We start from the raw sequence: 26,595 nt of genomic DNA, 5'->3' as shown, positions 1-26,595 counted from the left end.
CTCGTGTGTCCCCCCAGCTCCTATGACTGCCTGCGGGATGACCCCTTCGCCCACGACTGGCCGGCACTGCCCCAGCTCCCAGGGCTGCACTACTCCATGAACGAGCAGTGCCGCTTTGACTTCGGCCTGGGTTACATGATGTGCACAGCGGTGAGTGTGGCAGCCCTGCAGCAGGGTCCCCTCCCAGACCTGGGAGGAGGTGTGCTAGTGTTGGGGCAGCTCCTGGGACAGTGTGAGGATCGGCAACGGGTGTGCTGGTGTTGGAGCAACTCCTGGGACAGTGTGAGGATTGGCCCAGCGTGGGGAGCGCAGAGCAGCCCTCCAGAGTGGCAGCCTCTCCCTCTGCACCCACCACTCCCCACCCACTAGGCACCCTGAGCCCACCTGGCAGGCCCAGATGGTCCTAGGCAGGAAGCACATGGGTGACAGGGCTGTGACCAGGGTGTCAGCCAGGGGCAGTGAGAGCCTGGCAAGGCCTTTGTGTCAGCCTGCAGAGGTCAGGAGGGCTCCCAAGGAAGAAGGGAGGCCTGCAGGCTCAGCAGAAGGAGAGGGCATTCAGGAAGGGAGGGCCACGGATACAGAGGCCTGGAGGAGAGCGTGGCAGGCACAGGAGCACTCGATGCTCTCTAGGGCTGAGTGCCAGGGCTGAGCCGTCAGAGGAACCGGCCATCAGCATGGAGGCCGTGCGGGGGAGCTTCAGTGTCTGTGAGCGTCTTCATGCTCGCCTCTGCTGCATGAAGGAAAAAAGCAAAGTAGTCCCATTTTACAGATGAGGAAACGGAGGCCCAGAGAGGCTAGGTAACCTGCCTGAGTCCACACAGCGAGCAAGTGGTGGAGTCAAGTACCAATGCAGGAGGGCTGACTCCTTCCAGGACTCCCTAAGGAGCTCGGTGGACTCGATTCTCATGGCGATGGGGGGCTCTGGAAAGGCTTGAGTAGGGGAGCCTCAGGGCCGCGGCTGAGTTTCAGCTGATCCCTCAGGGCTGTCCTGCGGGAAGTGCTATCAGGACAGGAAGCAGAAAGGCCAGGCAAGCGGACTGTGAAGTCCGGGGTAGGCCAAGGCTGCAGAGGGGGCAGGCCTGTGGGGTGGGGGCAGGGCTTCACCTGGGTTTAGGAGGGGAATCCACAGCAAAGAAAGGGTCAAAAGGGACCCTCTTAGCCTCAGGCGGGCACATAGGGCCCAGCTGCCTGCCAGGCCCCCTGAGGTGTGCAGCCTCCAAGGGCTGGAGGCAGAGAGGCCCAGCCGCGTCCAGGGATGCTGCAGCCCCCATGCTGTACGGGCAAGGTCCTCACCGCCCCAGAATCATGACACCCACCAGCCACACAGGCCCATCACGGGCCAGTCCCACTGGGGCATCTCAGGTTACAGGACCCGGGGGGCGGGTGGCACCCCTGGGAGGTCCCTGAGGCGGGAGGGCCTGGCAAGCTGCGGTTCTGTCTTCCAGTTCCGGACCTTCGACCCCTGCAAGCAGCTGTGGTGCAGCCACCCGGACAACCCCTACTTCTGCAAGACCAAGAAGGGGCCCCCCTTGGACGGGACGATGTGTGCACCTGGCAAGGTGAGGCAGGATCAAGGGCAGCAGTGCAGAGGCCAGGAATCTTAGGTGCCCAGGTCGCCAGGGACAGGCCCTGAAGTGGAGGTGGGGGGCCCTCTCAGGGGACCTCTGGTGCCCTCTCCTCTCTGCTTTCTAATTACCCCTCACACGCTATACGCCAGAGCTTCCTCCACCCTGTGCGGAGCACACCTGGCATCTGAGAGCTCCTCACAGTGCTTCATGCCCCCCACTCAGGAATCCCCCTCTAAGGAGTAATTTCTGGGGTCCTGGCAGCCTTTGGTCACCCCTGGGCACTGTGGGTCACCTTCGAGGCCAGCATTGGAGTCCTCGGGCCCAGCATGAGGCTTAACCTCTCCATCCCCAGGATCTCGGTGTTTGTCCCTCGCTGGGCACGCTGTCCTTCAAGGTCACTTGATGGCTGCCCCAGGCCCACTTCCCACCCTCTGGTGACTCTTGAAAGAAGGGCTTCTTCCCCATGGTCCTCCCAGAACTCCAGACCTGATTCTCATTGGTTCAGATGAAATCACACACCCCCTCCTCTGCCAGTTAGTTGCTAGGGGGCTGGCATATGCAAATGAGCTAAGCCTGGATCCATGCCCGGGAAGGCTCAGCCCCACTGAGACCACCCCGGCCCTGCAGTGGGGGCAGGGAGTGGGGCGTGGACACCGGTGCACATCCCAGCCAGGCCTGGAACGCCCCCAAACTGTCTGGACCTGTGGCTCCTTGATGGAAGTCTTTGGCTCGGGACTGGGCCAGCCACCTAATTTTCGTCCCTGGTGGAGCTTCTGAAAGAAACAAATTCCCAGGCCCATCCCTGAAGACTTTTGTTGGGGGCAGGATCCAATAATTGTTTTGGGTGTTCTTTTTTAAACTATGGTAAAATTCACATAAAATTCACTATCTGAACCACTTTAAAGTACACAGCTCAGGCCGGGCATGGTGGCTCATGCCTGTTATCCCAGCACTTTGGGAGGCCGAGGCGGGTGGATCGCCTGAGGTCAGAAGTTCAAGACCCGTCTGGTTAACATGGCAAAATCCCATCTCTACTAAAAATACAAAAATTAGCCGGGCGCAGTGGTTGGTGCCTGTAATCCCAGCTACTCAGGAGGCTGAGGCATGAAAATCGCTTGAGCCCGGGAGGCGGAGGTTGCAGTGAGCTGAGATTGCGTCATTGCACTCCAGTCTGGACGACAGAGCAAGACCCTGTCTCAAAAACTAAAAATAAAAGTGAAGTGCACAATTCGGTGGCATTTAGTACATTCGCAGTGTCGGGCAACCATCACCACCGCCCGGTCCCAGAGCTTTTCATCACTGCAAAAAGGAAGCTTCATTTATCAGTCACTCCTCCCTTCCCTCCTCGCCCCATCCCCTGGCTAGCACCAGTCTGCTTTCTGTCTCTGTAGAGTTGCCTATTCCGGAATTTCATATAAATGGAATCATACATATGTGGCTTTTTGTATCTGACTCACTTCATTCAGCAAAATGTTTCCAAGGGTCATCCTTGTGGCATCTGTCCGCTTTCCATTCCTCTCGATCGCTGAATAACCTCCCGTTGTGTGGATGTGCCACATTTGGTGTATCCGTTATCTCCATGGAGGGACATTTGGGTGGTTTCCACCTTTTGGCCCTTGTGAGTCATGCCGCTGTGAACATTCGTGTATAAGGTTTTGTTTGAAGACCTGGGAATTGGTGTTTTTAAGATGTGCCCAGATTTAATGAAGGGTTAGAGTTGTTGGTAACTCACTGGGGGCCTGGTGAGGCGAGAACCACCCAGCTAGTCCCCTTCCCACAGGACCTCAGCAGAAGGAGCAGGGCAGAACATCTGCCGTGACCCCAGGGGTGCTTGCGGAAAGCTGAGTTGGAGAACAAGACCAGCTAAGCATGGCTCCCTGCCCACCCCACCTGCCCCAGGCAGGGAGGAGGCACAGGGAATGGGAGGCAGGCCCTGCACAGGCATGCTGGCCAGGGAGCAGGAGCAGGAGCAGGTGGGGCCCCCACATGTGTGTGTGTGGCTGGCCTGCACCCCAGCTGATTGCCCCTTGCTTCTCCTGCAAGGTAGAAACGGGGTGGGGGAGGTCTGGTGAGGACAGGGAGCAGATGCAACCAAAGTGTCCCCTCCTCACAGAGACCACTGACCTGTCTGCAGCCCTTCACTCATTTTGGTGGTAGGATCCTCTGCATTTAGCTCAGTAAGTGAAATTGCCTTTTATGTATAAAGAATAGTTGTGCTGACTGAGGGGCAGAGCTGGAGCTCTGCTCAGCCTCCCCTGGTTCCCGAGGAGCACAGGTTGAAACTGACCTAGATCAGGATTCAGTGTGGGGTGTTAGGGGAACGTGGAGGAGGGGCTCCTCTGGGCAGCTGTCAGAATCCCTGAATGTGGGTCTGGATGTTTCCCTGTTCTATGCATCACCGTTCTCTCGCACTGTGATTTTACGTCTGGAAAGCAATCATCTTCTCTCCCACCCTTCCCTGCAAGGGGAGCCAAAGGGGAAGGAGAGAGAGAAGAGAGCAAGGCAAAGCCTGGCCGGGCTGGAGAAATGGCAGGTTGCCTGCTGAAAGTGGCTCTGGGACAGAGCTGTCCGTCTGCATCCCCAGACACCTGGCAAGGGGGCTGTGGAGAGCTCAGGCTCTGCAGGAGGCCGCTGACTGGGAGCTCCTGCTGGCTGTCCCAGCACCTCACTCCCCTCTTGGCCTCTGTTGCCTCATTATACCTCTGTTTACCCAGTTTCCTGCTGCCACCATTTCCTAGAGAGAGAAGATCTGTCTCTAGATTCTAGACATGGAGGTGGCTGGGAGAGAAGCCACAGAGCCCGCAGGTTATCTGCCCTCACCCTCTTCTGTGCGGCTGCTTGGCCCATCCACTGCCTGCCCTGGACCCGTGTGCACGGGGAGGCAGGGATGCTGTGGTGCCTGCGGGTTCAGAGCCTTGGCCTCCGTGAGATGAAGCAGAGGACTGGGGTAGTGAGAGATGGGGCCAGGTTGCTCAGTAGGAGGGGTGGGGTGGGGGCAGGGAGGAGGGGAGCCTTTCCATGGAACTGTGTTGGACAGGCTGGTTTGGCTGGTTTGGCTGAGAGTGGAGAGATGGGCTCATTCCCTTTGGGTTTAAAAAAAAAAAAGGCAATAGGCCAGAGGATTAGGCTGAGGAAGCTACATATCTGCTCAGCTCTAGATTCATTCATTCATTCATTCATTTCCCCATATGACGGGCTCCAAATTCACTCAGCACACATAACCTTTCCCTTTAAATGTTGAAGTCTCTCTAGTGGATGGAATATTTGCAGGCACTTAAGCATATGGTTATAAAACATGTCAACAACATTAAACGGTTTCTTTTCTAACAACGAGTGAGAGATCAGAGATGAACTCTTCATGGAGGGTCATCACACTGAGGAGATCAGAGGATGAACTCTTCACGCAGGGTCATCACACTGAGGAGATCAGAGGATGAACTCTTCACGCAGGATCATCACACTGAGGAGATCAAAGGATTAACTCTTCACGCAGGGTCATCACACTGAGATCAGAGGATGAGCTCTTCACGCAGGATCATCACACTGAGGAGATCAGAGGATGAACTCTTCACGCAGGGTCATCACACTGAGGAGATCAGAGGATGAGCTCTTCACGCAGGGTCATCACACTGAGGAGATCAGAGGATGAACTCTTCACGCAGGGTCATCACACTGAGGAGATCAGAGGATGAGCTCTTCATGCAGGGTCATCACACTGAGGAGATCAGAGGATGAGCTCTTCATGCAGGGTCATCACACTGAGGAGATCAGAGGATGAGCTCTTCATGCAGGGTCATCACACTGAGGAGATCAGAGGATGAACTCTTCACGCAGGGTCATCACACTGAGGAGATCAGAGGATGAACTCTTCACGCAGGGTCATCACACTGAGGAGATCAGAGGATGAACTCTTCACACAGGGTCATCACACTGAGGAGATCAGAGGATGAAACTCTTCATGCAGGGTTATCACACTGAGATCAGAGGATGAAACTCTTCACGCACGGTTATCACACTGAGGAGATCAGAGGATGAACTCTTCACGCAGGGTTATCACACTGAGATCAGAGGATGAAACTCTTCACACAGGGTCATCACACTGAGGAGATCAGAGGATGAGCTCTTCACGCAGGGTCATCACACTGAGGAGATCAGAGGATGAACTCTTCACACAGGGTCATCACACTGAGGAGATCAGAGGATGAAACTCTTCATGCAGGGTCATCACACTGAGGAGATCAGAGGATGAGCTCTTCACGCAGGGTCATCACACTGAGGAGATCAGAGGATGAACTCTTCACACAGGGTCATCACACTGAGGAGATCAGAGGATGAACTCTTCACGCAGGGTCATCACACTGAGGAGATCAGAGGATGAGCTCTTCACGCAGGGTCATCACACTGAGGAGATCAGAGGATGAACTCTTCACGCAGGGTTATCACACTGTTCAGTGCTCATAGCTGTCCAGGAGGAAATCAGCCAGCCTATTAGAGGAGTGACATCTGCGTGGCGGAAATGAGGGTGATTTTTTCTCTTTCTGCATTGCTTTGTCTTCCTGTTCCTTTCTACACATTTGTATCCAGGTCTGCCCCAGGGGTGGTCCCCCACACGGCAGATCCTGGGGGGCTGCCCTGAGTGGTCATGCCCAGCTTCCATTTCCAGGTTAGGCACCGGCTTGCCCAGTTGGGACAGGGGAACTGCTATGTGGCTCCTTCCATCCTCCTGGCTCCTGGTTCCTGCGGCCACCAGTGATTCAGAGTCTGCCCCAGCCGCAGCCTCCAGCGGTGCCAGGACAGCTCACCCACTCCATCTTCCACAGCTTTGGCTGCCCTAACAGAAATACCACAGGCTGGTGACGTACACAACAGAGCCTTGTTCTTCGCAGTCCTGGAGGCTGGGAAATCCAAGGTCTGGGTGCCAGCAAGGTTGGTTTCTGGGAGGACCCTCTTCCTGGCTTGCCATGTGCCCGTGGTCTCACACGGCAGGGAGAGAGGTCATCTCTCTTACGTCTCTTCTCATGAGGATGTCAGTCCTACTCATGAGGGCCATTACCTAACACTTCTCAAAGGCCACCACACTAGGGGTCAGGGCTTCACCATATGAATCTGAGGGGACACACGCACTCAGGCCATGGCACTACCCTACCTGGGCCCCTTCTCGCCTGCAAGCCCCACCTGCACCACTGGCTGAGGGGAACGCCAGCCAGCATTTCTCTGGGTTGTTCCCCTCCCCAAAGCTCGAGTGAGGGGAGGCTTTGGGGCAAGAGATGAGGTAACGGTGTCCAGGAAGGAGATGGTTAGGACCCCCAGTGGCCGGGAGCCAGGGCTGCCTGACCCCAGTCGGTTCCTGTTGGCCCAGCCTGATGGGAGGAGCCCTTGACCGCCTGCCCACAGTATCTCCCACCACAGAGTAGCAGCCTCTGCAGTCCCCATGTGGCTCAGACTGCCACAAAGGCAGGCCTGGGAGGGTTTTAGCAAGGCATGAGAGTGAGGGGCCTTTGCTAGGAAGGAAGGGAAAATGTGGGCAAAGACGGGCGCTAGGCAGGGCTTGTCCAAGCAAAGAGGACCAGGAAGGAAGCACGGGAGGGGAGCAGCTCAGGCGTGGACACAGGAGTACGGGTCCCCAGAAACGACCTCAGACACAGAGACCTGATGGTAGAAGTTCCAGGGTGCACTCTCAGGGCCAGCGCCGTGGGGAGACTGAGGCACTGCACAGGGATGCGACCTCAGCAGAGGGCTCGGCCAGTACCACGTGCAGCTCTGGAGCCTTTCAGAGTTGGCCCAACTGAAGCAACGTTTGAACCCCAACCCTGACCGGTCACTGGCTATGGCTGTCCCCAGGAAAGGGACATGACTTTGGTCTGGGGGCTGTTCCTGCAAAAGAACTCAGCTGTGAGCCATGAGCAGACCACATGCTCCAGTTTGAGGAATCAATGACTTGGTCCTGAAGAGGGATCTGGGTGGCACAGCACGGGGTCTACTGCGCCAGGTGTGTGTTGAGGAGATGGATGTGTGCACGGGGCAGGGAAGGAAGAGAGTGGGGTCTGTTCAGAGCAGTCAGCGCTGCAGTGCTGATGTGCTGGGGCAGGCGACCCTGAGGGGTAAGTAGAGGCCAGTCGTACCGAGTCTTTGATGCCAGCCACAGGGCTTGGTCCTGCTGCAAGAGGGGAGCCATGGAGGGGCTTTGAGGAGGAAGCAGAAGTCGATTTACCATGAAGCTCATGATGCTTCAGGGCCCCTGGCTCACCTGAGCCCCTTCCAAGGCCCTGGGAGAGGCCAAGCCATGTGTTCACGTGGTCATATGGTTTTGTAAATTTTGCAAAAATAAGATATTTTAACCATATTTGATTAAGAGCACTTCTGTCTTCATTCCTGCTTCGCACTGATGTACCTCTTCTCCCGTGGGTGGCATTAGAACGGCCTTGGGCATTTTGCTGCTTTGACTACAGAGAAAATGGATTGAGGGCATTTTTTTGGCTTATTGCCATGATTCTGTCTCTTACAAGTAGAGTTAAATTATTGTGTCTGTCCAGGTGTAATAGTAGCTTCCAGAAATACTTGCCACACCGCTGTGCCAACTCACCTGGGTCATTGCAGAATATGGGCTGTGTGCTGGCTGTTTCCTCAGATCTTTGGAGAAAAAGGTGCCTCAGCGGTACCTGAGGTTGTGACTACTTCTGTATGAACAGTATTTTGTTTTCGTTTTGGGTTTGTTTTATAGACGGAGTACTTTAAACACAGATCCAACATGGATATTTCTTTAGAAAAGCCAAGTGTAACAGGATGGTCTACTTGTCTAAAAGCTGGCCTAGGCCATGTGTGGTGGCTCACACCTGTAATCTGACACTTTGGGAGGCCAAGGTGGGCGGATCACCTGAGGTCAGGAGTTCGATATCAGCCTGGCCAACATGGTGAAACCCCATCTCTACTAAAAATACAAAAATTAGCCAGACGTGGTGGCGCATGCCTGTAGTCCCAGCTACTGGGGAGGCTGAGGCAGGAGAATCACTTGAACCCAGGAGGTGGAGGTTGCAGTGAGTCAAGATCACGCCAATGCACTCCAGGCTGGACGACAGAGTGAGACTCTGTCTCAAGAAAATAAATAAAATAATTAAAACATAAATAAATAAAAGTTGGCCTAGCCTCACAACATATGGATGACAATAAATGAAGGGCTCTAAAAAATTTCAAAGACAGAAGAGAAACCTCAATGAAAACACAATGCAAAAATGTTGATTACGTCTGAATGCACCGTTTTCACTTCCATTTGGAAAGTGGCTTGGGAATGTTTCCATAAAATAAGGAAGAAATGACAGACTCTGATTTGGATATATGTATAAAATATACCTTTTATCATTTTCAAATTTATTTATTAGAAAGGAAAGAAAATTCAGATAAAAATTAATGGAATATGAAACTAAAGTAGTAGAAAATGAGCAAGGAAAAAAAAATAACTCTGGCTTCAAAAAGCTCATTGTCACCAAAAAAAGAAAGGTTTTATATCAAACCAAAAGCAGTCGCTCATTAGGAGGAAGAGACACATATCAAAGAAGTTAGCAGGCTCTTGGAGCATTTGACAGCCTCATTAATGAAGAGGAGGGAATCTGATGAACACATAGGAAAATGGTTCAGACATCTTTCTGTGAATCTGATGAACACGTAGGAAAATGGTTCCAACATCTTTCTGATTTGACCTGAAATGTTGACAACATCAAAGACGCCAGGAAGCTGCAAATGCTGCCACAACAGTGAGGCATCCACAGCAACTGTTACCGAGCATTGCTCATCCAAAGAGTGTCTTAAAGGCCAGCTCCCACAGAGAAAACTTGAAATGCCCTGAAATCCACATCAAGGACGGAAACCAGAGAGCACCTCCTCCAAATCTGATCATCCTAAATGTTCAGATGGCATCACCCATAACTTCTTTCAAGTATTGATCTTTTTTTTAAAAAAAAAAAAAGAATTTCCCTCAATATGCCAGGGCAAGTGTTGGCCAACTCCATCTGCTGCCTCTTTGGTTGGTATTGGTTTTTTTCTCTAACAGCTTTAATAAGGTGAGATCTATATTTAAATTCACTTTTTAAAGTATACAGGCCGGGTGCAGTGGCTCACACCTGTAATCCCAACACTTTGGGGGGGTTGAGGCAGGTGGATGACCTGAGGTCAGGAGTTCGAGACCAGCCTGGCCAATATGGTGAAACCCTATCCCTACTAAAAATACAAAAAAAATTAGCCGGGCGTGGTGGTAGGCACCTATAATCCCAGCTACTCAGGAGGCTGAGGCAGGAGAATCGCTTGAACCCGGGAAGCGGAGGTTGCAGTGAGCCGAGATCACGCCACTGCACTCCAGCCTAGGTAGCAAGAGCAAAACTTCGTCTCAAAAATAAATAAAACAGAGTGTACAATTCAGTGATTTTCAGTGTATTCATAGAGTTTTACAATCATACAACAAGCAAATGTTGGAACATTTTTGTCACTCTGGAAAGTTCAAAACCCCTTCGTAGTCACCCCAATCCATCCTACTCTCGGCCAGCTCCAGATAGGCACTCATCCTCTTGTTGTCTTTATAGATTTTCTAATTCTGGACATTTCATATCGATGGAATCATACAACACGCGACATTTTGCGCCTGGCCTCTTTCACTTGGCATAACGTTCCCAGGGCTCATCCCTGTTGTAGTGTGCAACAGCACTGCATTCCTTTCTGTTGCTGAGCTCATTGTCACACACACAAAAAATCTGTTCCATTGCTTTTCATGTGCTTAATGGCTATTCGTCCTCACGTCAGAAGAGACTAAAGGGCAAAAAGGGGCCTAGCTAGCTACCTCTGGCCTTTTATAAGGCTACTAATCCCATCCAGGATGACGGAACCTTCATGGCCTAATGATCTCCTTAAGGCTCCACCTCTTAAAACTGTCTCGTTAGGAATCAAGTTTCTAATTTTGGAGGGGACACAAACCAATGCTCAAACCGTAGCCCCCTATGATCATTAACAAGACAAAGACGTTTGGTCATGCTACTTCTATTCAGCATTGTCGTGGACGTTCTAGCCAGGACAAGTAGGCAAGAAAAGGAAATAAAAGACATCTGTATTGGAAAGGAAGACATCCATTTTGGAATACGCTCTTGGATTCTGTTTGCTGATATTTTGTTAAGAATTTTTATGTTGGCCGGGCGCGGTGGCTCAAGCCTGTAATCCCAGCACTTTGGGAAGCTGAGACGGGCGGATCACGAGGTCAGGAGATCGAGAGACGATCCCGGCTAACACGGTGAAACCCCGTCTCTACTAAAAAATACAAAAAAATAGCCGGGCGAGGTGGCGGGCGCCTGTAGTCCCATCTACTCGGGAGGCTGAGGCAGGAGAATGGCGTAAACCCGGGAGGCGGAGCTTGCAGTGAGCTGAGATCCGGCCACTGCACTCCAGCCTGGGTGACAGAGCAAGACTCCGTCTCAAAAAAAAAAAAAAAAGAATTTTTATGTTTATACTTATAAGAGATATTGATCTGTAGTTTTCTTTTTTGTGTGATGTCTGTCTGATTTTGGTATCAGGGTAATACTAGCCTCAGGGAATGTGTTGGGAATCCTTTTATGTTTTTTGGAAGAGTTTATGAAGGATTGGTATCAATTTTTTAAAAATGTTTAGATTTCTTTACATTCTAATTGGTGGAATTCACTGGTGAAGCCATCTGGGCCTGGGCATTTGTTTGTGGAGTTTTTATGTTACTCATTCAATCTCTTGTTTAGGTCTATTCAGATTTTCTATACCTTCTTAATTCAGCTTTGGTAGTTTGTATCTTTGTAGAAGTTTGTCCATTTCCAGTGCTTTTTTTGGTTTCCATGGGGATTTGAATTATTCTCTGGTGTTACTTGCTTTCAGCCTGAAGAACTTCCTTCAGCATTCTTACATGGCAGGTCTGCTAGCAATGAATTCTTTCAGTTTTTGTTTATCCGGGAATATCTTTATTTCACTTTTATTTATGAGAGAGAGTTTTACAGAATTAAGCCTTCTTGGTTGACATTACTGCCTCTGGCCTTCATTATTTCTGATTAAAAGTGAGTTGTTAATTTTATTGTGATTTCCCTGTATATCATGAACCGTTCAATGTTCAGTATTTTCTCTTCATCTTTGTCTAATTTCAACATTTTAACTATGGTGTGTCTAGGTGTGGACCTCTTTGCATTTACCCCACTTGAATTTAATTGCATTTCTTAGATGTGTAAGTTAATGTTTTTCATCACATTTTGGATGTTTTGAGCCTTTTTAAAAAAATATTTTCTGCTTCTTTCTCTGTGTCTTCTTCTGGTACTTCTACTATGCATTTTTTATTGTACTTAATGGCCTTCCATGTTCCTCAGAGGCTTTGTTCATTTTTCTTCATTCTTTTTCTCTCTGCTCTTTAGATTGCATGGTTTTGATTAATCTGTATTCAAGTTCAGTGACTGCATCTTCTGCCAGCTCAAATCTACCATTCAGCGAGCTAATTAATTTATTTTTTAAGTTCTTGTACTATTCACCTCCAGAATTTCTATTTAGTTCTTCTTCTTCTTCTGCTTCCTCTTTTTTTTTTTTTTTTTTTTTTTCCCAGACAGAGTCTCTGTTACCCAGGCTGGAGTGCAGTGGCACAATCTCAGCTCACTGCAACCTCCACCTCCCGGGTTCGAGAGATTCTCCTGTCTCAGCCTCCCGAGTAGCTGGGATTACAGGATGTGCCACCACGCCCGGCTAATTTTTGTATTTTTAATAGAGACAGGGTTTCACTATGTTGGCCAGGCTGGTCTAGAACTCCTGACCTCAGGTGATCTGCCCACCTCAGCCTCCCAAAGTGCTGGGATTACAGGTGTGAGCCACTGCACTCGGCCTCTATTCAGTTCTTTTTATAATTTCTATCTCTTTACTGAGATTCTTCATTTGGTGACACGTCATTCCTGTACTCTCCTTTAGTTCTTTAGACATGATTTCCTTTTATTGTTTAAACACATTTATTATAGCTGCTTTGAAATCTTCTCTGCGAAGTCGGACATCTGGGCCTCCTGAGAGGTAGTTTCTGTCACCTGCTGAATTTCCTGTGTGTGGGTCACACTTTCTTGTTTCTTTTCATGGCTCAGAATGTTTCCTTGAAAACTGGAAACTTTAGATAATACACTGAAGAAACTGTGGAGAATGATCCCCCAGGCCTTGTTGCTACTGTTTGCTTGTGGATTTTGTGACCTGGTCCTGCTGTTTCAATGAAACTTATTTCTCCTGCAGTGTGCAGCCACTGATACTGCTCCCCAGAGGTCACAGCCTTGGTCATATGCACAGTCACCCTGACTGCACCCCTGCTCCTAACCCCCTGGGACAGTGGCATTAGCTAGGCTCTCTTTGACTATCTCTTTCCCAGATCTTTCCATTAAGCTTCTGGTCATTCTGCCTTTATTGCTATCACACCCAACTGTTGGCCTTCCACTAACTGCTAGCTGCTACTAACTGCTAGTGCGACTGATTGCTGTATTGTTTTTGACAATGTCCTGAGGTGTATAACTTGCTCTACAATGTGACCTAATTAAATTCTAGACCTTTCACAGGAGCAGGGTGTTGCCAGTATCTGAGGGCTTCAGGAGGGCTCTTAACTGTCTTTGTCCCTGGTTCTGTCTATTTAACTTCTACAGGTTGAGCATCCTTAATCTGAAAATCTGAAATCCGAAACACTTCTGGTTCCAAACACTTCTGGTTCCGAGCATTTCAGATAAGGGATACTCAACCTGTAGTTGGTTTACCATTTTGTTTGTTGCTATTAGGACCATTGGCCTCCTCTTAATTGCTCACTGCTAAGACCCCTGTTTTTTTTGACAGTGCCCTTAGACATGAACATCCTCCATGCTCTGTTTCAGATCCGAGTCAGTCCCATTAGGGAAAGCTATGAAGCCTTCTGTTCTGACTGTCTGGGCAGACCCCTGCACCCCTGCACGAGAGCTAGGAGCAGGGTCAGTGGCCTGCTTCTCCCAGAGTGATATTCCTGGCCTACAAACTACTCACTAGATGGGAATGGTACCCCTAGTCTTCTGGGCTTGCCCCTTTCAACATGGAACCTCTGCCCTACAAGCAATCTGGGGAGGGTGCTATCAGGTCCACTATTCTTGGCCTGCTGTACCTGGAGCAGAGCTTCTGCCCTATGAGTGGGGCCTGGATAGGGGAAGGGGGCCCCAGGCCTCTTGGCCATCCCACCAGAAATAGACTGCAACAGAGTTGGGAGGGGTGACGCCAGTGGCCTGGCTCTCTCAGTATGAAACTGTAGCCTCAGACTGGGAGCTTGGAGTAGAGGGAGCCCCGTCTTCCTGGCAGTAAAGCCTTGTCACACTGAGCTGGGGAAGGAATGGGGGAGGGTTGTGGCTCGAATGCCATAGACTTTTGCTTTTCTTACCAAGATTTAATAGATTTTCTTGAAAAAAAAAAATGCTTCTTCATTTATTGTATAGACCTTAGCCCAATTTCCAAAGACTTTAAATTGTTGCTTTTTATAAACTAATTTTCATTGGTTACTGGGGAAAGGGCTCACCAACCTCCTTACACTTCCATTCAAAGTTTCTATTTGCTGCCTCTTTTTATAAATAAAGTTTTATTGGAACACAAGCATGTCCATTCATTTACAGGTTGTCTACAGCTGCTTTCAAACTCTGATGGCAGAGTTGATTAATTGCAACAGAGATTATATAGCCTGCAAAGTCTACAATAGTTACTCTCTGGCCCTTTTACAGAAAGAATTTACTGAGGAATGGTTTGCTGAGAAGAGTTTGCTAAGGAATGGCTGCGTTCTCTTTCTGTTCTCTTTGTGGAAACAGTGCTACAAAATTAGGTTATACAAAGAAGGGTTAAAGAGTATGCAGTCGGTCGGGCATGGTGGCTCACACCTGTAATCCCAGCACTTTGGGAGGCCAAGGCGGGTGGATCACCTGAGGTCAGGAGTTTGAGACCTGCCTGGCCAATGTGGCAAAACCCTGTGTCTACTAAAAAAAAAAAAAAAATGCAAAAATTAGCTGGGCATGGTGGCGGCACCTGTAATCCCAGCTACTCGGGAGGCTGAGGCAGGAGAATTGCTTGAACCCGGGAGGCGGAGCTTGCAGTGAGCCGAGATAGTAATTGCACTCCAGCCTGGGCAACAGAGCAAGACTCCGTCTCAAAAAAAAAAAAAAAAAAAACAAAAAACAGTACGCAGTCAGAACTGAAGGAAAAGTTCTATCATTGTTCTCTGTTTTTTGGTTGTTTGTGGTGATTGTCAGTTTTAAAACGTTTTTGTGTGATGTATTTTCTCATTTCAAGTCAATAATCCATTTTGCACCTAATTTAATTCTTTAATTTTGCAATCTTCTTCTTAAAGCGTGTCCCCTAAACTATAGACGCTTCCTCCCCCTAGACCTAGAGGAATGGGAGCACTGTAATCAGATGAAGTTGTGAAATTGTTTTTCCTACATGCCAGCGTTGGACTTTATTCCCGGTTTTTACCATGTCAGCATATTACTTGTCCCTCTTTTCCATAGTATTTCCTCTAAATTGCCTTTTTTACTTAAATAAACCTTGTATGTCTCGCAGTCACTGGCCTGATACGCCAGTGGTATCTTTATAAACGGGCTGCGTGTGGGCACCCAGGAGGCATCTATCCTGGCGACGTAGTGTGGTGCAGGTTCCGGCTGAGGGGACACAGAGCTGCTGGAAGGCAGAAGGGTGGGTCAGCAAGCGGGAGGCAGGGCAGGCCGGCCCCTCACTGTGCCTCTTATTGCCTCTGGCGGCTGAGGCCTGTCTTCCAGGGGCTCTGAGCATCTAGGGGCAGGGAGGGTGAGCTCCCCCTGTTCCCCCGCGCCAGGCCAGGATGTGTCCCAGGCACTGCAGGCTGCGGAGCGGCCCGGTGTGAGGGCGAGTGGAGCCACTGGCTTCCTATCTTTCAGCATTGCTTTAAAGGACACTGCATCTGGCTGACGCCCGACATCCTCAAACGGGACGGCAACTGGGGCGCTTGGAGTCCGTTTGGCTCCTGCTCGCGTACCTGTGGCACCGGCGTGAAGTTCCGGACCCGCCAGTGCGACAACCCACAGTGAGTTGGCCCCACGTTCCCCTGGCCTTCCTGAGTGGCAGCTGAGGGTCCAGGAGACCCTCTCCAGCCAGCCCTGTCCGGGAGGGCCCTGTGGCTGCCCACCAGTTCTGGAGAGGTGCAGGGCAGGCTGCCCTGCCCGCCTCACCCTACCTGGGAGGGGGCCATGGCTCAGGGGACGCTTAACTCTGCCTCTTACCCCTTGCCCCGGACTGGACCTGCAGCCCACCTGCCTGCAGCCCACTCTAGACAGGTTTACTCTGTCTCTCCTGGCCACGGGCGTGGAGGAGAGGAGGTAGGACCGAGCTGCGGAAAATGGGGGTAAAGGGGGGTGGTCTCTCAGGCCCCCAGATGCCAGCCCCTGGGCAGCTGTTTGCAGCCAGGTGAGGGCAGGGTCGGGACTTGTCATCAGTGTCTGGCTGTCCAGGGGAGGGACAGCCTGTGGAGCTGGCCCATGCCAGCTGCGTCCCCATGCCCAGCCACACCCCACCCCCGCCCATCACGCAGGCCCCATGCCCTGTGCTGTCCTCTTGCCCCTTCTCATTCCTGCCGCCTCACCCCACACACCCTGTAAATGTCTCCTGGGCCCATGCTACCTCCTCGGCCCACAGCCACTTTCTTATCCACACCCTCCTCTCCCTCTTCCTCTGCCTGCCTCCTCCTGCCTGAACGCTCACCCCGGCCTCACCCAGGGAGCGTCCTGGTGGGGCTGGGGCGGAGGGAGAACCCTCCGCAGACATCAGCGTTACTCCGTCTCCCACCCGCCCAGGGGGCCCTTGTGCTGCAGGCCCTGCGGCTGCTTAGACGCACAGAGCTTCTGTCTTTCCTTTTTGGCCTGTCTGGTAGTTTAAAGATTTTGATTTGCCTGAAAATATTGACAATCTGTAATTTCACATTAGAAAAACAAACAAAACAGATTTCCAGCCTTCAAATCGGGCATCACAGATGCACAGCCAGGCCCAGTTACCAGCTGGCCAGCAGGCCTCTGGGGTGCGTCCCTGCTGGGCTCCCGCCTCGGCAGCCGCTCCTGGGTCCTGTTCCCTTGGGCTGCTCTGCTTGCTCTGGCCGAGCCTGAACTGGACCCTGGGGAGCCAGAGAGGGCCATCAGTCTTGGTTCTGGGGAGGGAGTCAAGACCATATCAACAGGGCATGGGGACCCATGCATGCCCTGGGATCCCCGGTGGGACAGCCTCCCTCAGCACTTGTGAACACGCGTGTGCATGGAGCCCTCTCCTACCCCTGCTGTCCTCCTGCCCCAGGCTCCAGGCTGCCCTCCTGGCCAGGAGCAGGCAGGGAGCCCCGTGGCCCCTCCTCAAGCACGCTTGGGGCTTTTACACCATACTCGGGAAGAGATTGCTGGGCATTTAGAACCGCAAAAGGCAGTGTGTGGGTTGGTGCTGTTCTCAGTGAAGCGAAGACGTTACAGAGACGCAGCCCGCCTTGTCTGCAGGGAGAAAACCCAGCGGCCGTGGTACACCTGCCTTGTGCCAGACACTTGCTCAGAGCAGCAGCACCGGGACCCTGGGGCCTCAGCATGCCTCTTTCCGTGCCAGGCTCAGTGCCCAGGGCCAGCTGCAGAGGAGACTCGCCCAACTCCTGCCGGCTGGGGTTTTCGACCCGTGGGGAACACAGACCTAAACACCCAATCACAGCTTCCTGTTCATTTCCAAGCCCAGGCACCAGTGCTGGGGAGGGGGTGGCACCAGGGCTGTGAGCAGATGCTGCCTCCCCACAGGAGCCCCAGGAGGGAGGATGTGGCCATCCTGCCCTGTCCTTTCAAGATCTTCACTCTGAGGCCCAACAGGCCGGGGAACTGCCCAGGTCTTACACCTGTGACGTGGCAGGACAAGGTCCCTTTGCTCAGCAGAGCTGCCCCCTGACACCTGAGACTTAGGGATCCCCCCTGAAAAGATCTCACAGGTGGCACCCGGGTGCTGCCTCTTTCCATTGGTGCTGAGCGGCAAGGCCTTTGCTTTCTCCTCCAGCCCGGCCAACGGGGGCCGCACCTGCTCGGGCCTTGCCTACGACTTCCAGCTCTGCAGCCGCCAGGACTGCCCCGACTCCCTGGCTGACTTCCGTGAGGAGCAGTGCCGCCAGTGGGACCTGTACTTCGAGCACGGTGACGCCCAGCACCACTGGCTGCCCCACGAGCACCGGGATGGTGAGCCCCTCTGGGGACAGCCGTGGGGCTCAGCAGGCAGCCCCTAGGGTGGGCAAGTGGGGGTTGCCTTGGCTTGTGCCTCTGATCCTGCATGGGGCAAGGCTGCCACGACCCTGGGCTAGCAGGAGAGCCCACTGGCGTGGCTGCCCTGGGCCACTCCCGGGTGGGGCATTAAGGTTCCTAGCAGGGCTGCAATCCCAGAGCAGCCGGAACACCTGGAGTAGCTGAGGACACGGAAGAGGTGGCTGGGCTGCGGGCTCGGCAGGGGCTGGCTCCTGCAGTCCACCAGGGGTGGACAAGGCTTGAACTGCATGGTCAGCTGAAGGCTGAGGCTGGGGCTGGCCCTGCCAAGGAATCTGGTGACCTCTGACCTTCACTATTAGTCGGGACTCTCAGTTGCAAGTGTCAGAAAGTTGACTTCAACTGGTTTCAGCAGTAGAAGGCATTTATTGCTCAGGGACCTGAGGAGTCTGGTGGCCTTGGGCATGGCAGTGCTTGTGTGGCAGCTGGGGACCTTCGTGTGACAGTCTGTAAACATACAGTCCCTGTTTCTCCTCCGTGGCTATTGCCCTAGCCCAGCACCTGCTGCCCCATGTGGGCCAGTGCAGGGTTGGAGGTGACAGAGCAGATGGGGTCCCCCTCTGGCAGAGGCTACAGTCTGGGGGCCCAGCGTTTTCGTTGCCTCTGAGATAAAGGCTGAGAAGGGAGGGTTCCGGGGATCTGGGTCTGAATCCAGGCAGGCTGGCCTCATTCTGGATTTCAGAGATTGACTGAAAAGGATTCTTTATTTACTTTTTTTTTTTTTTTTTTTGAGACGGAATCTCACTCTGTTGCCCAGACTGGAGTGCAGTGGTGCAATCTCAGCTCACTGCAAGCCCTGCCTCCCAGGTTCACTCGATTCTCCTGCCTCAGCCTTCCGAGTAGCTGGGACAATAGGCGCCGGCCACCACGACCGGCTATTTTTGTTTTTGTATTTTTAGTAGAGACGGGGTTTCACCATGTTAGCCAAGATGGTCTCAATCTCCTGACCTTGTGATCTGCTCGCCTCGGCCTCCCAAAGTGCTGGGATTACAGGCGTGAGCCATTGCTCCTGACCCTTTTTTTTTTTCTTTTTCTTTTTTTTTTTTTTTGAGGTGGGGTCTTGCTCTGTCACCCAGGCTGGAGTGCAGTGTGTTGTGGTACAGTCTTGGCTCACTGCAAGCTCCACCTCCTGGGTTCAAGCGATTCTCCTGCCTCAGCCTCCCAAGTATCTGGGATTACAGGCGCCCGCCACCACACCCAGCTAATTTTTGTATTTTTAGTAGAGACAGGGTTTCACCATGTTGGTCAGGCTGCTCTTGAACTCCTGACCCCAAGTGATCCACCCGCCTCAGCCTCCCAAAGTGCTGGGACTACAGGCGTGAGCCATCGTGCCCGGCCTGGAAAGGGTTATTTAGATAGGGACCCAGCAAACAGTCATTTGCAGCCTCAGGGGTCTCCAGGCGGGGCCTCGGGACGTGAAAGCCAGGCTGCACCAACAGCCTGGCTGGCTTGGTTGGGAAAAGCGCTTCCGAAGTCCACAACCACCAGGGTCAAAGGCTCAGGAGACAGAAACAGGGCGGGGGCTGCTGTCACCTACCCCTTTCCCTCTCTGTCTGCCCTGGAGGGTGGGCCACGTGGGGGCAGGTGAGTCCTAAGACCCTCGTGGAAATGTCTCCCTGTGTGGTGCCTCCTTTGCACACACCTGGGGAAGCCATCAGGGCTCCTTGCAGATCCCCGGCTGCTTCCCTTCCAGCCAAGGAGAGATGCCACCTGTACTGCGAGTCCAGGGAGACTGGGGAGGTGGTGTCCATGAAGCGCATGGTGCATGACGGGACACGCTGCTCCTACAAGGACGCCTTCAGCCTCTGCGTGCGCGGGGACTGCAGGGTGAGTACACAGAGGCCGGCGCAGGGGGCTACCGTGTCAAGTCTCAGCTTCCTGGGTACTGACCTCCCCCTTTTCGGGCTACAGGGAAGATGCATGAGGTTAAGCACACAAAGTGTCAGAACAATGCCCGGACCAGGGCAGGCTCTTAGCAAATGTCTGTTTACCTCTTCCCTGTGCTGGGAGCCTCAGACTTGAGTATGCCTAGGATTCACCTGGAGAGTTTGGACTCCACCTCAGACATCCTGATTCCACAGGTCAGGGTGGCGGCCTGGGAGCGTGAATTTTTAGGAGCATCCCAGGTGATTTCCAATGCACGTGACCTACAGGGGACCCTTGTGAAGCAGGCCCCGTCCTTGCACCCTGCAGGGCACTGGGCAGCTTCTTGCTGGATCTGGGGGACCCCTGTGAGGGTCACTGGTTTGGTGCTTTGTAGAAATGCGCCCCTGTTTTCTTTTATTATGATGCCTTTGGCTTCAGTCTTAGGCTGTCAGGAAAAACAATCGTGTCACCTCAGCATGTGACAGTGACATGAACATAGACTTGTCCCTGCCAGGCTCCCCCGCAAACAACTGGAAGCCTCTGGTTAGGGCTTGTGTAGACAGGACAGATGGCAGGAGTCGTGGAGGCTGACTCTGGCTTGACTCTGGCTTGACTCTGGCTTGACTCTGGCTTGACCTTCCTGCAGCGTCGGCAGGAAGGCATCTCGGGAGTGGGTGCAGGTGCAGCGGCGGGGGCTGGGGGCTGGAGGCTGGGAGCTGGGAGCTGGGGGCTGGGAGCTGGAGGCTGGGAGCTGGAGGCTGGGGGCTGGAGGCTGGAGGCTGGGAGCTGGGGGCTGGGGGCTGGGAGCTGGAGGCTGGGAGCTGGAGGCTGGAGGCTGGGGGCTGGGGGCTGGGAGCTGGAGGCTGGGAGCTGGAGGCTGGGAGCTGGGGGCTGGGGGCTGGGGGCTGGGAGCTGGGGGCTGGGGGCTGGGAGCTGGAGGCTGGGGGCTGGGGGCTGGGGGCTGGAGGCTGGGGGCTGGGGGCTGGGGGCTAGAGCTGGGAGCTGGGGGCTGGGAGCTGGGGGCTGGAGGCTGGGGGCTGGGGGCTGGGGGCTGGGGGCTGGGAGCTGGGGGCTGGGAGTTGGGGGCTGGGAGCTGGGGGCTGGGGGCTGGGGGCTGGGGGCTGGGAGCTGGGGGCTGGGGGCTGGAGACTGGGGGCTGGGGGCTGGGGGCTGGGGGCTGGGGGCTGGAGGCTGGGAGTTGGGGGCTGGGGGCTGGGGTCTTGGGGCTGGGAGTTGGGGGCTGGGGGCTGGGGGCTGGGGGCTGGAGGCTGGGAGCTGGAGCCAGGTGGTGCTCAAGAGCTGCTCTGCATTCACTCCTGTGACTGTGACTTCGGCAGGGCAGAGAGGCTGGTTCAGCCGGATCAGCCAGAGCCTGGCAGGGAGGCTGGGCTATATAGCCGGCTCAGAGATGGTGACACCAAATACTCCAAAACAAGCACAGGTGGTGTCTGCTTTGTACCCGTGGGATTTTAACTGATGGAGGTGACCCAGTGAGGACGTGGGGAGGCCAATGGCACTGAGAGGCCTCCTCAGGAAGGCAGGGCAGGGCAAGGGGAACAGCTCGGGAATGGCCAGTTTGAACCACTCCAGTGAGCTCTGGAGTCCAGGGTGGTCCCCAGTTGTGTGGTACCTGACCCTGGGATGACTTAGGGTGAAGGAATCGTGGTTTGGTATGTGAGGCCTGGATAAAGGGGGTACTTGGGGTATAGACTGAGGACTGGCTGGTTTGCATATGAAAGGTAGGTCCCCAGCCCAGTGCTTTGCTGTCCCTTAGAACTGGGGAGCCCTGGGAGGTGTGATCTCTCCCCAGACAGGAAGACTTTCAAGGTGTCAAAATATCAAGACGTACGAAATTTTAAAAAACAAAAACATAATTAATACAGGCAGCAAGCGTGGGAAACAGTTGTGGTACAAGTAGCTTTAGATGGCAGCTATGAACGTGGTTGCAAACCTAACGGGGAGGGAAGATTACTAATCCACTATCTCAGTGGGTATGGCTATCACTTCATTCCTCACATTGATATTAAAGAAGGATAGGGGCTGGGCGCGGCGGCTTACGCCTATAATCCCAGCACTTTGGGAGGCTGAGGCAGGCAGATCATTTGAGGTCTGGGGTTCGAGACTACTCTGACCAACATGGTGAAACCCCATCTCTACTAAAAATACAAAAAAATTTAGCCATGCATGGTGGCACATGCCTGTAGTTCCAGCTACTTGGGAGGCTGAGGCAGGAGACTCACTTGAACCCGGGAGGCGGAGGCTGCAGTGAGCCGAGATCGCGCCACTGACTCCAGCTTAGGTGACAGAGCAAGATTCCATCTCAAAAAAAAAAAGAATAGGTTAAATATTTTATTAATGTTGATTTTGACAGGTAATAGCAGGTTGCTCAATTTTACATAATTAGAAAACATAAATATTCATGCAGAATCTAATACTGGATCAAAATTAATATCCCACTGGATTCTGTTTATTAAAGAATATCAACACTTGGCCGGGTGCAGTGGCTCAGGCCTGTAATCCCAGCACTTTGGGATGCCAAGGCAGGCAGATCACCTGGGGTTAGGAGTTCAAGACCAGTCTGGCCAACATGGTGAAACCCCGTCGTACTAAAAATACAAAAAAATTAGCCCAGCGTGATGGTGGGCACCTGTAATCCCAGCTACTCGGGAGGCTGAGGCAGAAGAATTGCTTGAACCCAGGAGGCAGAGGTTGTAGTGAGCTGAGATTGTATCGCTGCACTCCAGCTTGGGTGACAGAGTGAGATTTTGTCTCAAAAAAAAATTTAAAAATAAACAGCATCTCCCGCTTGCCAAACATAAATGTTCACCAAGCCAGGGACAGTGTCTGCCTGGGCCCCGGTGGGTCCCCTGCCCAAGATAAGCCACATATACAGGGACCCAGACGGAAACTGCCAGGTCGAGACATGCTGTAGATGGCAGGCAAGGTCGGTTTAACTGATGACCAGACACATTCTGATTTTGGAGGTAATAAAAGATGAGGCCAGGCGAGGTGGTTCATGCTTGTAATCCAAATGCTTTGGGAGGCCAAGGCAGGAGGATTTCTTGAGGCCAGGTGTTTGAGACTGGGGACAACATAGTATGACCCTGACTCTACTAGCCGAACATCTCAAGGGCTCACTGCCTTCTCCCCCAACAGAAGGTAGGCTGTGACGGTGTGATCGGCTCCAGCAAGCAGGAAGACAAGTGTGGCGTGTGTGGAGGGGACAACAGCCACTGCAAAGTGGTCAAGGGCACGTTCACACGGTCACCCAAGAAGCACGGTGAGTGAGTCCCTGCCCTCTGCCCTGGAGCCTGGATGCCTGCAGTAGCTCATGCCCAGACAGCTGTGGGCCTGACTCATCCTGGGACTGTCCAGGGTCATGACTATTCTGGGGAGGGGGAGAGGTCTGTGACAGTGATGGGGAGGGAGAATCCTAAGTCGGGGACAGCCCCAGCTGGGTGCCAGGGTGGGTGGAGAAGAGGAGAGTGGGGGCCTGAGTCACAGGAGTCAGAGTGGAGAATGCCAGTTTATGAGGATGCCCGGGTTGGGCCTTAGAGACTAGCCCAGAGGCAGCAGCTTTCCTGGTGGCCCCTCTCAGGTGGGTGCTCAAAGCCAGAGAAATACCAGCGTCCTGGGAGAGCCCCCAAGGGAACTGCTTTAAGAGCGAGGCCCCTCCTTGCAGTGTGCGAATTCGAGCAGCCCTTTCCCTTCTCAGTTTGCTGTGTCTTTCCACATCAAAAAAGGTTACATCAAGATGTTTGAGATCCCCGCGGGAGCCAGGCACCTGCTCATTCAGGAGGTAGACGCCACCAACCACCATCTGGGTGAGTCTCAGAGCCGGACAACTCGGCGTCCTCAAGACCTGGCTCCTCTGGGATCAATGGGCAGTGCTAGGGGTCAGGGGCCTGGGTTGTACAGCTGTGACCTGAGCCAGGGCAGCCCCTCCCCGACTTGTCCCTCTGCTCAGCCCACCTGGGCCCTTTCCCAGGGTCCTCCCTTTGTGGAGAGGCCAGGGTTTTGGATCAGAGGGCTCCACTTGGCAGCAGCTGTGAAAGGACGTATATCCAAAACATGTGTCCCTCAGCCTACAGGATGACTCCCTGTCACCTGTTCTCACGGTTGGGGTGGGAAGGCAGGCAGGGTCTGCAGGCAGCAGGGTCCTGGGCAGCCCTCCCATCCGCACAGCAAGGCAGCTGGCAGGTGGGCGCACACAGTGCACTTATATTTTCAATCCATTTAATTTTAAATTCAAGAGATTCCAGCTAAAATAGGGATTCTGGTATCTCCCGGAAATATGGATGTTCTCACACCTCTGGGTGCCCCTTTCCACGAAGCAGCACTGCCTGGGAGACTGCGCCCTCCCAGGCCACGCGGGAGGCTCTCACGGCCTGTCCGCCCTTCCCCTGCAGGTGCCTGGGCCCTGCCTTCTGGGGACTCGTGGGCCAAGGTCAGAAGTGATACCAGGGACTGCTGGGCCCCTGGATAAGTCCCTTCCCCAGTCTGAGCCCCACATTCATCCCTGTCCCCAGGAGGCTGGACAGGGTCGGGGCTCCCACGCTGCCTGACAAACACACCATGCCCTTTTGTTTTATTTTATTTTGTTTTTATTTAGAGACAGGGTCTCACTCTCTTTTGATACTCATTTTTCTTTCTTACCTTTTTTTTTTCTTTTCTTTTTTTTTTTTTTTTTTTTTGAGTCTCGCTCTGTCGCCCAGGGTGGAGTGCAGTGGCCCGATCTTGGCTCACAGCAAAACAACCTCCGCCTCCCGGGTTCACACCATTCTCCTGCCTCAGCCACCCGAGCAGTTGGGACTACAGGCGCCCGCTACCACGCCTGGCTAATTTTTTGTATTTTTACTAGAGACAGGGTTTCACCGTGTTAGCCAGGATGGTCTCCATCTCCTGACCTCATGATCCACCTCCCTCGGCCTCCCAAAGTGCTGGGATTACAGGTGTGAGCCACCGCGCCCAGCCTCTTACTCATCTTAAGAGGAAACTTTAGATTGCTACCCTAAATTCAAAAATCTGTACCACTTGCCTGAAGCAGAAAGTGAACAGAAAAGTCAGTTTCTGAACAAAAGACATTTCTGTGCCAACACTGCTTCCTGCCACCGCCTGTGGGGCTGAGGCCGCTCTCTGTGGAAAGAGAAGTCAGGGGCCTGTGCCACCAATCAGAGGCTTTGTTTGTGAGTTGACAGAATTACAGAGGACGTGGCAGGGAATGATTCTCTGACTAGTGCCCTGTTTGCAGCTCTACTCACGCCACCCGGCTGCCCCGCAGCAGCCGCCCCCCACACTGCAGAAAGCATGGGGCTTCCTGGCTAGCCAAGTCCTCTGCTCCTAGATGACCTGAGTGTCGCCCAATCGGGCCAGGCCTCTTCCGGACCTGTGGGGAGCTGCTGGGGCCTCGGCTGGGCCATGGTCACTGATGGGAGTTCCGCTGCTTCAGCCGGACATCTGCTCACCCCATGGCAGGAAGCCCCTACCCCAGCAGCGTCCAGTGCTCGCCTGTCCAGCAGATGCCCTGCACTGGGTAGAGACCCTTCCCAGCCATCCTGCCCAGGGTGGCCTCTAAGTGCCCACTGAGTGCTCCCAATAGGCTGTCGGTAGGTGGCCTTGGCAGCTACTGAGTGGCTTCCAAGGGGAGCCGGCACCTCCAGGGCTGGTGGGGGCAGAGGCTGTGAGTCGAGGGTAATCTGGTCCCAAGGGAGCAGTGATGGGCAAGCAGGGCTCCCAGAGCCCTTTGGGCTGTCGTGGCACAGAGGAAACTGGCGGGGGGCAGCCAGAGAGATGAGGGGTCTGGCTGCCCACCACTCCCCGACCAGCCCAAACCAGTGGGCCTGGGTCCTGCCCTTGGGTGACCACAACAGGCGACTTGGTCTTGCCATTCTCAGCCATCAAGAACCTGGAGACAGGCAAGTTCATCTTAAATGAAGAGAATGATGTGGATGCCAGTTCCAAAACCTTCATTGCCATGGGCGTGGAGTGGGAGTACAGGGACGAAGACGGCCGGGAGACGCTGCAGACCATGGGCCCCCTCCACGGTACCATCACTGTTCTGGTGAGTCTGGGCAGGGCTGGGCCCAGGCAGGGGTGCGGGTGGCCACTGGGGGAGGGATGGGGGTGCCTGGGACACTGAGCCTCCTGACCCTTCAGGTCACACTCTGCATGGCCCCTTTGGCCTGCCCTTGGCTCCAAGGGGCTCCGACTTCATCAGAGCCAGGAAGGGACATGCGTCCACGAGTCGGGGCTCTGGACCCCACATGGCCCCTAGGTGACCTTGGGCACACTCGACCTTTGAGGGTTTCGGTTTCACCATCTGAATGACATTCACAGCTGCCATCAGCATGCTCGTTCGAGTGTGCTGTTACGCTGGAACCTGGTAACACTCCGGGAGGTGACAGTCAGGGTCCGGGAAGCTAGATGCCCAGACCCAGGCTGCGCTGGAGTGCGTCTCTAAGCAGGATGGACCCCAGATCTCCTGGTTATAGAAAAGTACCAAGGGGCTGGGTTTTCAAATCACTTTTTTTTTTTTACATGGTTTCGACGAGGTCAGATCACTTTTTAAAATTTAATTTTAACTGCACAGGGATATCTTTTATTTGTCAAAAAAGGTACACATCGGCTGGGCGCGGTGGCTCACGCCTGTAATCTCAGCACTTTGGGAGGCCGAGGCGGGCGGATCACGAGGTCAGGAGACCGAGACCATCCTGACTAACATGGTGAAACCCTGTCTTTACTAAAAATACAAAAAATTAGCCGGGCCTGGTGGTGCACACCTGTAGTCCCAGCTATTCGGAGGCTGAGGCAGGAGAATGGCATGAACCCGGGAGGCGGAGCTTGCAGTGAGCCGAAAT

The 26,595-nt window shown here is 53.5% G+C and overlaps 1 protein-coding gene across 3 annotated transcripts in view; it reads left to right on the top strand.

Annotated features, from left to right (window-relative positions):
* ADAMTS2 (ADAM metallopeptidase with thrombospondin type 1 motif 2) overlaps positions 1 to 26,595 on the top strand; it is a 235,399-nt gene that overhangs the window by 189,976 nt on the left and 18,828 nt on the right. For 2 of the 3 annotated variants that reach the window (XM_045394647.3, XM_073994972.1), the window contains 8 exons: positions 18 to 150; positions 1,446 to 1,559; positions 15,488 to 15,633; positions 17,616 to 17,791; positions 19,566 to 19,699; positions 22,895 to 23,018; positions 23,482 to 23,562; positions 25,633 to 25,799. In XM_045394647.3, the coding sequence (XP_045250582.2) occupies positions 18 to 150; positions 1,446 to 1,559; positions 15,488 to 15,633; positions 17,616 to 17,791; positions 19,566 to 19,699; positions 22,895 to 23,018; positions 23,482 to 23,562; positions 25,633 to 25,799 (1,075 nt within the window). Of the gene's footprint in view, positions 1 to 17; positions 151 to 1,445; positions 1,560 to 2,480; positions 2,568 to 15,487; positions 15,634 to 17,615; positions 17,792 to 19,565; positions 19,700 to 22,894; positions 23,019 to 23,481; positions 23,563 to 25,632; positions 25,800 to 26,595 lie in introns of those variants that run through there. The other variant, XM_065547140.1, reaches the window with a different exon arrangement.

Source organism: Macaca fascicularis, chromosome 6 (assembly GCF_037993035.2).
Source record: "Macaca fascicularis isolate 582-1 chromosome 6, T2T-MFA8v1.1".
NCBI classification, from domain to species: Eukaryota; Metazoa; Chordata; class Mammalia; order Primates; family Cercopithecidae; genus Macaca; species Macaca fascicularis.
Note: the sequence above shows the minus strand (reverse complement) of the source record. Positions and strands in the feature narration are given on the sequence as shown.